At 36.7% G+C, this 12,938-nt stretch overlaps 1 protein-coding gene across 7 annotated transcripts in view; it reads right to left on the minus strand.

Annotated features, from left to right (window-relative positions):
- The window catches only part of LOC105388053 (endophilin-A), a 52,870-nt gene that overhangs the window by 17,819 nt on the left and 22,113 nt on the right, over positions 1-12,938 (minus strand). For all 7 annotated transcript variants that reach the window (XM_038115677.2, XM_038115676.2, XM_038115675.2 and 4 more), the window contains exon 2: positions 5,693-5,770. In XM_038115677.2, the coding sequence (XP_037971605.2) occupies positions 5,693-5,737 (45 nt within the window). In that variant the 5' untranslated portion in view covers positions 5,738-5,770. The remainder of the gene's footprint in view (positions 1-5,692; positions 5,771-12,938) is intronic.

Below are 12,938 nucleotides of genomic sequence, written 5' to 3' on the forward strand. Positions count from 1 at the left end.
CTGCCTTATGTATGGAAACTAGAGGCGTACTTAAATACCGTGAATGTCTGAATAGGCCTTAACTGCAAATTGATCCATTACAAATCTGGGCGTAGTGTTAACTAGGTTTATAAATTTAATTATTGCTTGTTTTAGTAGACTTGCCTGAGTAATAAACTAATAATTCAGTTAATAGAGTGTTATAAATAAACAGGTCAAGGTGAGTACAGGGGTAGTTCACACGTGATAAGGGTCACGGCTTCTGGTTAAGGTTACGTGTCACATTTCCAGCATCCCAGTATAGGAGGTGTTTCGAAAAGAGTATTGTTCGCGTTAAAACTTGGTATTGAGAAACAGGTGCGTTGTCCTAATGGACTGCCACCTGAATCCTTCAATAACTTTTACTACGAGAGTTGATAAACAGGTTGTTCCAAAAAGTGTATTTATTTATTTAATACGTTATTGCACAAATGTGACGTATACTAAGCCGATAAGGGATAATCCTTAAAAGTTTAAAGAATTCGCGTTTTTTTTTTATATTCATAAAAGTCTCCTGACCCTGAGTCACCCCCTTTCGGCTTAGTATACTTACCACTTTTCCAACACCTTGTATAGTAAAATTCCGCCGAAGATGTGAATAATCTTCACTTTCTCGCAGCCGCACGCCGCGCACCTAATCAAACATTGTGTGATGTGATGTGTGACCGAATGAAATTGCAATTTCAAGCGTTTCAGCGCGCGTCCAATAATGACGGCCATTACTCAGACGTTGTTTAACGAGGTGACGCGCCGCGGACTGCGTCTCATTACATTACTGCGGCTATAAAGGTGCCAATTGGCGGCTAGCGACATGGTCAACGACACATCCAAAGAAACGGCTAAGGTCTAATTTTTTATTGGAAAGAATTCTGACATTTTTATAAGTGATGCTATCTAAAAAGCTTATCACCGAAAAAGGTAAAATTTAGGTCCATTTCAGGGCAATAAAAATAATGCCAGATTCTATTTCTATTCTATTCTATTCTCTGTGGGGGTGTCAGTACCTGCACCTGGCTCTCTCGAATGGAACCTTTGTGCATATCCCCAAGGTCTAAACTGCCTTCCTAAGCTTGGACCATTGCCCACCACGCTGGTCCACTGCGGGTTGGTGGGTTCACATATCTAGATGTGCTAAATCTAGATATGCAGGTTTCCTCACGATGTTTTCCTTCACCGTAAGAGCGATGGTATACATTGTACTTAAATTCAGAAAAGAACTCATTGGTACATGTCAGCGCCGGGATTCGAACCCGCATCTCTGGCGTGAGAAGCGGGCGCTTACCCGACTGAGCTACCACCGCTCCCATATGCCAGATATTTCTTTATGTTTTAATAGAAAAAGATAAATATAAATATTTACTTACTCAAGTTAACTAATAAAAAAATAACAAATATTTCTTTATCACGGCCAATGTATCGAATTAATTTTAATTCATCATTGCCATCAACATCAGCTAATAATCCCTAATCATCCACTGCTGGACATGACCTCTCCCATGTTCGTAGTCTCCACTCGAGAACTCGTCTACCCCTAATTAATTTTAATTACTTTTTTTTATTATTTAGCTGGCATCACTTCCTACTAAGATCAGGGATAATAAACCTTTTTAATCAATTTCAAAAAAAGATTATCAATTCGGTACATATGTATGAAAGATTATTGAATCTGCACCATATTCACATTATGAAAATCTATTAGGGCTAATAAACAAATATCTATTGGTACAAAATTGTATATACCTAAGGTATGTACGAGTATGTACGAATATATGTTTTTTGGTAGGTACTTATGTATGTTTTTCCACGCATATATCCGAAATGATTGATCCGATTGCCACTATTCTTTTTTTATCGGCTTACATAGAGCAGTGTACGTTTCATAAAAATCGGTTAGTTAGTTTTCAAGATATGGACGTGTGGAAGTGATATGATGTTCTCGAATGCGCTCATATGTTCATTTATAGACTCAAAGATGCAGACTCGTGTTGAAAAAAGTGCCCAGCCAAAAAAGGTTTGTGATCTATGACATGTCAAAAATTGATAACTGTCAGAATTCTTCCGAATAAAAAATTAGAATATAGTAAAATAAAGTCTTTTGAAAAAATTTAAAATAAATAAAATGTATCAATTTGATAGCTGTCATGGGACTCATGCTACGTTTTACAAACTAGGAATGAATTTATGAGAAAAGTTTTAAAGTAATACAAAGTTAGCTTCAGCTTCAATATCTACAGTCTGATGTATGACAGTTCCTTCTATCAGTACCTACCTACCTATCTACGATCATCCAGAGTTCACTTGAAACTCCACCTTATCTTGAAGGTAATTGGGTACGAAACACAATGGAAAAGTAAAAGTCGATAGTCTCCTACTCAAGTTCTTATCGTAAGAAGCTTTTCTGATGAGAGTCTTTATGAAGGAAATCTTGAATGGTAAATTACTTACACGAGCTTGCTTCAAGTAACAATAGTTACGTTGTAGTACTAGAGTGCACGCCAGATAAGTCTAATGTGACCACAGACTAATGTGGGAAATTGCTTATGTTAAATATCATATCATACACTAGCTGTTCCCGCGAGCTTTGCTTCGCCTAAAAAGTTCCCCGTGGGAATTCCGGGATAAAAAATAGCCTATGTTCTTTCTTAGGGTCTAGACCATATGTGTACCAAATTTCATTCAAATCCGTTCAATGGTTTTGGCGTGAAAGAGTAACAGAGAGACACAGTTACTTTCGCATTTATAATATTAGTTAGGATAGGAGATGAGGAAAAATTTTACTATGTAATTGAGGAGAACTACTGTCGAATAATAATTCTAAAATAAATAATAATATGAAATTAGATCCGAATTTAGAAATTTGTCCGCGCACATACTTATTTAGCGCGCACTCTATCATTAGTAGAGAAAACTTACACTTTGACTTAGGGCTATTTGCACCAAAATCTTAAAAAGTAATGATGATTAATAAATAGGTCCTTAATAATCCTGAATCTCCAATGGTCTCGTTAGTACCTATTACGGTGACCACACTACCAGACTGGGGTCACGAAACTCCAGAGAGTTTCCTCCACAATATCCTATACTCTAGAGACACATCAGGCGACGTCAGCTGACTTTGACACATGTGCCGGAGGTAATTTAATATCCGTTTAGAGCCATCAGCTGGGAGATTGGATCCCCACAAGGAGCTAAGTTTTAATGTCGCAAATTGTTTAAGTTCTAAACTTGATCTACACCGATCTTTGGATTGAAGGCTTGTTTTGTTCTGAATTGTATCACCCTATGGTATCAGTCGTTTCAAATTGGAGCGTTATATATTATACCTATTCTAGCTTTGGGGAACTAGCCCAGTTAAGTTTTTTAGATATTAATATGTACAAAAGGACATGCAATCCCAAGCTAGGCAGATCCATTATAATGGGTATCGGACACCTGATATACCTACACACATACATACCTACATAGATACATACTAACGCCCCTGAGTACAAAATAAATATCTGTCTGTTTTTGTGTATATTCTTGAGGATTTTTGGTGTGTGCTGTGTGGTGTACCGAATAAAGATTTTTTATCTTTATCTTTAAGCAAATATCTGCCCCGGCCTGGGATCGAACCCGAGACCTTCGGCATAGCAGACAGATCACCAACCACTACACCATACATCACCAACACATCGTTTACCGACCTCAACTCACCGTAATCTTTGACCTACATATGACGAAGAATGGACACGACATGAAAATAATACCGACATCCGATTAGGGTCATCAATCACTGCTTCGTATAACCAATAACCATAGGAGCAGGACCAAGATGGCCTTTGTTTAACAAGCGCCTTTGTGACACACGTAGTGTGTATGAGTTATGGCCCATGAATATGTTTAGTAGTTCTAGAGAGCGGTGGGTCCTTTGGGCATCTTGTTTACTTGTAGGTCAAATAAATTCTACTCTTACGGTGAAGGAAAACATCGTGAGGAAACATGCGCATCTAGATTTAGCACCTCTATATCTTTGAACCCACTAGTGGACCAGCGTATTATAGGAAAGTTGTCCAAGCTAAGAAAGACAGTTTAAGGGGATATGCACAAATATTCCATTCGAGTGAGTCGAATGCAAGTAATAACACTCCCATAGAGATAAGAATAGAATAGCTATTATTGGCTATGAACCTACGTCAGCATACAGTTTTTCAAATTAATTTATATTTATGCTATAGTTTAGGAACAATTCCACTTAAAAAAACACAGTACACGTGAACAAATTTATATGCACAAGCTGGCTTCGTTAAAAGTTTGTACAAAGCAAATAAATGGGTTTACCTTGTTTTCACAACTTCCTGAAAGGGACGCGAGTGTGTGAAATTTACTTTTTGTATAACGGGAATTTCCTGAATATACATATAAGCGTATTGTGTTTATTTAATATTTATGTATACATCTATGTATCTGTGCCGATATATAAACAGTCCGACGCCCATAATATCGACTATAATAATCACGGCAATTTCACTCATTGTCTAAGATATTTTGTGTTCTCTAAACTGTTAATCAATCTAATCACGTCAGGCTCCACAAATTAACATAAATTAAGTAACTTTTCACCGAAAATCCATAAGATCCAACAACAATATACACGGAAGTTTGAATTGAGTCTTTTGTGGCTCTTGATTTGATGGCTTATAGTGGCCCCTACAGTGTTCTATTACAGCAACAATGACAGTGTGAGAAGTGCGATCCACTTAGTGATAATCCCACAGACAATATTGAGCCTACGCCCGCAGCGCGCCTCGGTAAACATAAATATATGCATGTACAGTAGTTATTTATGTACGTTGTATACGCAGACACTTCCTATTACCACTACGGTAGCTTCATCAAAATACTCCTAGAGGGCTAAGCAGAGACCATGGGCCTCCACGATCCTGACATACTTCTATACATTCTATGTATAATGTAATGTTTATAATCTCAAAAAAAAACAATTAACTATGTAATTTTTATACATAATATGTAGTAAAATTACTCTATTTAAAAGTTACTGCAATACTCACCCAGGCCTGCTTCACGCTTCAATAAATTAAACATAATTAGTTAATAATTATATTGAAAATTATATAACTTCAGCAACTGGTAAATGACTAAATTTATACAGAGGCGACCTTAATGATAATAGCATTTTCTTCCAGTTAACCTTGGGCGTTAAGGAGAATGTGACGGATAGTGCGATGTGCGATAGACTAAGAGGAAAAAATATTTGGTTAAAATACCTATATACTCCTTATTCTTTCGTGGATTATACACTCACGAGCAAATAAGAAGTTCCCCTTGCCATTGCCGTTCCATTCATGTCACTGGAACTTTTTCATTGCTCGTGAGTGTAATTATAAATATTACTTACTAGCTGTTCCCGCGCGCTTCGCTTCGCCTTAAAAAGTTTTCCCGTGGGAATTCCGGGATAAAAAGTAGCCTATGTTCTTTCCCAGGGTCTACACCATATGTGTACCAAATTTCATTCAAATCCGTTCAGTAGTTTTGGCGTGAAAGAGTAACAGACAGACAGACAGACAGACAGACACAGTTACTTTCGCATTTATAATGTTAGGATAATCATAGAATAACGAGTACTACTACTGTACTTGTTATTCTATGCTTATAATACAATCGAGTGACTAACCTGATTTGCTTTGTTAATCTGCTTCTTGAGGCCGGCAAACGCCATGTTGTCCTAATCTTACAGGAAATGTTTGACTATCTGAAAAAGAATAAGAAAAGGTTATGTTACACTCGGTAAGGTAAGTAGGATAATATGGAATTTATCGGCGATACGGCTCGCGACCTATCACGTGAGTACAAATGTACAGCAAAAAGCGGCTGCGTGTCAGCTCTGACTACCCCTTCGGGGATTACAGTCGTGAACATAATGTATGTATGTGAATTTTATTAGTGAAATAGAAAAAGTTATTGGTTGTGCTGCATTAAGTCCACTAATGCGGGACAACGGGAATGTCACTGATGAAATACCACCCTGTACAGTCATCTGCATAAGTAGCTATACACTTTTGTACCTTGTCAATCTGAAACCGCCTAACCATCCATTGAAATATTGACGGTTCGTCAGTTTGACAAGGTACAAAAGTGTATAACAACTTATGCAGCTAACCGTACCTTGTTCTTTTCACAATTTGCATTCATACTGCAGGAGTATCATAAATAGAACCATAACCTAATATGTATGTAAATTTTATCGCTAAAGCGAATACCTCCATAGACTCCGATTACGCTAACTTCAAGGGGTAAAATATCTTAAGCTGCTGGTAGCACTAGTTGATAACGATACGACACTTCAGGCGCACTACTTCAGTGTCAGTAATGCAAATACAAATAATTTTAGGCCCCATATATCTTTTTTTGGTTTTGGCACTTGTTTCTGTTGCAAAGTTTGCGATGTCGGTTTCTTGTAGATACATTCACTCGGTCGAAAATAATGTCTAAACAACATTAAATCAACAAGTTACAACACGAAATAAGCGAGGCCAGTACGGAATCGTATCTGAAATCACTAAATTACACGATTCACAGCAAAGTTATTAAACTTTCATTGGGTTCTTGGAATTAACTTAAATGTATATTTATGTGTGTGGGTAGATGTGGGAACAAAACGGTCTATGTATAGCCGGATAGTACAGCAGATTTAATATTTTAAGCGAAACACCCACCGTTTCAAACTGATGCTGGAGGTGGAAAGGTAAGAGCTTTGACATTTTGTAAGGGGAACCTAATTATAGATGCTAACCCTTTATCATTCTAGACTAGAACATCATTAAAAATAAGTAGGTAGTAAACATAAAATAATGCGGGTGTCCTGTATATCTGAAGAAGATTTTAAGGTAGTTTCCAACCAGTGCTCGACTTATCTATATCCACCCGGTGCAAAGACGACCGAGTCTATTTTTTTCTTAATTAAACCCGAAGATAAGTTCTAAGAATACATTTACAAACAGCCAGCAGCACACCAAGCAGCAAAGAGGTCGAACATTAATGGACAACATTTCATTTTTTTTACCCTATATTTTTATTAGCTATTCGGAAAGATTATAAAAAATTAGAGGACCCGTATTTTTTTATTTTGTATATTCATTAATTTTTGCACGTTATTTTTAACTTTAAAGTTAATTATTTTATAACCGGAAGAGACATCACATATTAGGCTCAATTTTTATTTTTGTCTATTGCCTTAGTCTCGAAAAAAAACATAAATGACACTGACAAGTGACATTTAAACTTTGTTTACATGCCAACCAACAAATGGGTCATTTTCAAATGACATGGATATTTCTGATGATACAAAGTAGGTACTTATCATGCAAATAATAAGCAGAAGCATTTTTTCAGCTGAGTAGGCGGTGGCATGCTCTGGGACATATTAAATAGAGGTCATCTCTTAATAAGTACTAACCATTTTATATGATAAATTAAAAAAATAGTCAGAAAGTGTCAGAACAGAATTTATGAAAATGACCCAAATAAACAACAACGACTCGATAAAACGTCAACGTCAATCAAAAATGAAAGTGACAAGTTATTTTGTTTATAAATCTATAGGCTTTGATCATCAAAATGCATCGCACCTTATGCATGACGTCATCAGCACTTTTTTACTATTTTATGATTTTCTCGAAAATGATACATCCAAAAAATAAAAAAACATTTTTTTTGTGGCCTTGAGAGCTAAATCTCGAAATGGTTTTCGATTTATAGCAGCTTTAGTTTTTTGAAATGTTGTCCATTGCAACGACCGGCGCATTAGACCTCCTTTGGACTCCCAAGGCGGTGCTGGCCATCTATATTAAAAAATAAAAGTTCTCTCGCGTGAAGGAAACAATATCGGGCTCGCACTCGTTTGCCGCATTCAGTGGGCCAGCGAGGCATTGGCACCGAGCCATGCGGCCCGATCGATACGACCCAATGTTACGCAAGCACTGGGCCAACGTGCCTCCTACCTACTGAGACAGGTGGCTTTATGGATCAGGTCCCTTCATTCAGCGTCACTTCGTGCCCATTGATGGAGGAATGCGAGGGTATTATTATTATTTTTTTATTTGAAAACTTTATTGTAGGTGTAGACAATTACAAATTACACAATTTAATATATGGTATAGATAGGCTTTGTTAAAATGTCTTGGTCAGCAAGCAGTGTTAATAAATAGTAATTTAATACGCATATTTCATTGGTGGTAGCTTAGATTCGTGGGGGGGGGTAAATTTAAGGAATATTGTTCACATTGTGTACCACAGCACAGGTGTATTGATTTAAAGACTGTCTTTTTATTAATTGAATAAAAAAAGTTGAATTTTGCCGACAGAGTGTTTTGTCGCACTAAAAGAGGCCTAGTTTTATTTATGTTAATGTTATGATTTTCAAAAAATGTATTTTTCTATTGTGTCCACTACCCGCATGTAATGTATGTTTAGTTTTATCGTTAGTATAACGTTGGCCACAACTTACAGCAGATGCTGAGATTGTTCCATTTTGCAATTTTTTCATTCAATTGTATATTTTAAATTGTATTGCATGTTTTTTTTGGCAAATAAATGTATTTTCTTTCTTTCTTTTCTTTCTAGTTCCATTAATGGATGGTTATTACTATTTACGTAACATACATAATGGTACTTATTAACTCTGACAAGTTGTAAGCGGTGGTAGCTTGAACCAACCTCAATTATAGCATTAAATAAGTCGTCTAACTGTAGTCTATTTACAAAAAGCTTCTGCTTCGTTTTATAAATCGCGTGTCAAAGCAAACATTTCTGGCCTGAAGGACAAAGAAAGGGACAAAACAATAAGAACAAGTGAGTACGAGTCACTGCTAGTACGTACCGACGCATCAATGGAGGACTAAAGGATCAAAGGACTCCCGAGTCCGTATGTTTTTGATCTGCCTTCACTTTTGTAAAACCACCCATTGTGTTGAGAAGTGTAAAGCAACTAAGGTTTATAGGTATTTTTAACTATAAGTTGTGTTGTCCGTTGTCCACCACCCCGCACTAGGCCAGCGTAGTAGACAAGTCCTAAAACCCTTCCTTCATTGGAAGCAGACCCGTGCCCCAGCAGTGGGGACGTGTAGAATTTTATGCGACTATTACGTTTGTATTATGTCTGCATTCATACTATTAATATAACTATATAACAGGATTCAATTGGTTGGCTTTTTCTCGTTAAAACGTTGCTATTTTATATCGGACCATAAATAAGTACCACGCTGATTTAAGTCACAGCTTCCATAGCGTTTCAATGCTAAATATCTAATCTCTGATTTTTAATTGGAAAGAATTCTGACATTTTATAAGTGATGCTACTAAAAAAGTTCTTTACCGAAAAAATGAAAAATTGCAATCCATTTCTGGGCAATAATTTTTTCTTAATATTTTTATACAAAAAGATAAATCTAAATATTTACTTGCTCAAGTAAACTAATACAAAAATAACAAATATTTCAATATAATAGCTGTTCCCGCGAGCTTCGCTTCGCCTTAATAAGTTTTCCCGTGGGAATTCCGCGATAAAAAGTAACATATATGTGTTAATCCAGGGTGTCAGCTAACTTCATTCCAAATTTCATTAAAATCGGTTCAGCCGTTTTGACGTGAAGAAATAACAAACATACACATGTGTGTACATGTACATACATACATACATACATACACATATACACTTACAAACTTTCGCATTTATAATATGAAGTAGGATCACGACTCACGACCCATGTATCGAATTAATTTTAATTGCTTTATTTTATTCTTTAGCATGGCATCACTTCCTACTAAATTCAGGGATAATAAACCTTTTTAATCAATTTCAAAAAAAGATTGTCTATTCGGTAAGTACATATAATATGTTCGGTATGTATGTAAGATTATTGGAACTGCACCATATTGACATATGACAATATACGAGTATTAGGGCTAATAAACAAATATTCAAAATTTTATAAATGTTTATGTACCTATGTACGTTTATATGCTTGTTGGTATGTATGTTTGTCCACGCATATCTCCGAAACGATTGATCCGATTGTCACTATTCTTTTTGAGGGTTCCGTACCTCAAAAGGAAAAAAAGGAACCCTTATAAGATCACACTTTGTTGTCACCACCTTTTTTCTCGGAAACGGGTAAAGATATCAAGCTGATATTTCGTATAGATGTACATAATTATGATGAAATTAAAAGGAAAACTACCTCAGGTAATTAAGTATACTTGTACGGAACACTCACTGCGCGAGTCCAACTGGCTCAGTCGGGTAAGCGCCCGCTTCTCAAGCAAGAGATGCGGGTTCGAATCTCGGCGCTGACATGTAGGTAACAATGAGTTCTTTGAATTTAAGTACAATGTATACCATCGCTCTTACGGAGAAGGAAAACATCTGTGATCATATGTGAACCCACCAACACCGCAGTGGACCAGCGTGGTGGGAAATGGTCCAAGCTTAGGAAGGCAGTATGGAGATGCTGGAGGCGGGTTCCGCTCATCTGGCATAATCTTTATTGACCAAAACTCATTTCGCATAACTCGTATGGTCTAAACTTTTTTGGTCGAACCATCACTTTGCCAAGACTTATGTGACATAAGGCTCGTTTCGTCTAAAACTCTTTAGGCACAATCTTTAATAAACACCTAAGTTTCGTTTGCTCAAATTTATGTTCGTCTATACCTATGTATAATCTTGTTTCTCCTAATGTTATCTTAATAAATAATATATTAAGTATGTAGGTAAATCCCCTTTTAATTTGGAGCGCCGCACTTAATAAAATGGATACAGGGACTAAAAAAAATATATTATAGTCTCAGATGTCCAGACTCGTATTGAAAAAGTGCCCAGCCCAAAAAGGTTTGTGATCTCTGATTTGTCTAAAATTGATAACTGTCAGAATTCCGTAAGATTACTAATAACAGTGTACATTGAAGTTTATGCTAAATTAATGTATAATCGCCTAAGCCGCTTAGCGGGTTTCTATTTCAGTCGGAGCCTCAAAATAATTGTTATAAATGAGCATTTTCGATTTGGCGCTTGTAGCTCTTTACTTTACTACTCTTATTACAACTGGACTATTTTAGTAACATGAATATACGAGAACAGAATGAATTAATTATTGTTAATAGAGTTTAATTAAATTACGAATGATAATTTCAACCGCACAATCACATTTATAATTGGTAGTGAAAGCGTGTGTCTGTTTTGATACGGAATATTACTCCATAGCTCCATAGCATACTGACAACCTCAATTATGAAATTTTCGTCAGCTAATTAAAGGTAAATTATAACGTTCTTGTGTGGAAGTGACATCGAAATTACTGTCCTGGGAGCTTCATTTACAATCAATACATTCGGAATTATGTTTCTCCTGTTATTATTAATAATACTATACCTCTAAATTGAAAATGATCTGCGCGGTGCTACGAAAGCACCGCGTAGCAAAGTGCTACGCGCTACGAGGCGTAGCGTACTACGCGAATTGCTACGGCGCGGCGTAGCAACTTGTAGCCGTATATTTTTGCCGTTCTGTGCTCTATGGTATTCGAAGGCAGTTTTTAATAATTTCATTACGTTGAAATGTATTGGTAGATATAGAGATAGAGTGTTAGACTTTGGTTTAACAAGTACAAAGGCATGTTCCCGTTTGTGCATAATATCAGCGCTATCCGCAAGAGTTAGCACGTGATAGAAAGAGACAACACGAACTCTGTCAGCTGCGCGCACAGCTGACGGACATACCGTAATATCTGTGCGACACGTCGCAGCCGTCACATGCACAGTTCGTATATTGCTCACATGCCGGTACCCTATTCTGAGAACTCAATGTTTCCAATTAAAACGCTCAAAATGCAAACGTACAGGTACAACCACCAACACATTCGCAATTAAACAATCCATACGCAGCGTCTCTCGCCTGTCAAAAAGTTATGTCGGGTTTGACATTTTTTTTCAAAGAATTAGAAAAATCCTATAAAAGCTACAAGCATAAGAAATTATGATTTTTATGAATAAAATAATGTAATGTCGACATGACAGTGAAAGTAACTATTGGCTTCTTGAAATCTAAAGACCTTTTAGCGATTAATTCTTGGAAGGTCCTCCATTAATCCGTTAAACTGTTTGATATTTCTTGAAACCTTCTCGTAATGGCCAGAAATAGGCTGTTTTAAACAAGACTTTTACCTATTAATTACACAAGGTAAATCAATGAGATCAAAAATAATCGGAATCTGATCGGGTAAAGTTAATTAGAAAGTACCTTTACCTGGTTGAAATTCTTTTTAAAGTTCTGATTTTAATGTCTACGCCGTCAAAATAGTAAATTTCTACATCATCATCAGCCAATAATCATCCACTGCTGGACATAGGCCTCTCCCAAGGAGCGCCACAAAAGCAACACTCGGTTTTCGGCCTTCCTCATCCAACCACTACCGGCTACCCGCTTAAGGTCGTCAGTCCAGCGGACAGGAGGGCGTCGCACGTCGCGTTTGCCTCTACATTGTAAATTGCTACAGGTAAATAAAAAATGTATATTCAACTCTTACTGAATCAATTGATGCTAACAGGAGATATAACTTTTTTATTCAATGAAACTATAATGTTAACGTAACTTAGTTGAAGTAATTTCAATTCATTCAATTCAATTCGGTTATTTTTAAAACCGATCAGCGGACAACGGTGGACCAGTCCAACCGTCAGTGTCAACGTTTATATCCATATACATCAACACCGGCAGGGCAGGACACACCGATTGAAGAAGACCTTTGTCTGCAGGCTTTGAGGAACGGCCGAGGTGAATATGCGTCATTAAATAGATTTTGCCAATTTTACAAAGACTCTTTGTCGTATTCTGCTGTTTCCATATTCGTTTCCTTATATGTCGG

The sequence above is a fragment of the Plutella xylostella genome, chromosome 21, assembly GCF_932276165.1.
Source record: "Plutella xylostella chromosome 21, ilPluXylo3.1, whole genome shotgun sequence".
NCBI lineage: Eukaryota > Metazoa > Arthropoda > Insecta > Lepidoptera > Plutellidae > Plutella > Plutella xylostella.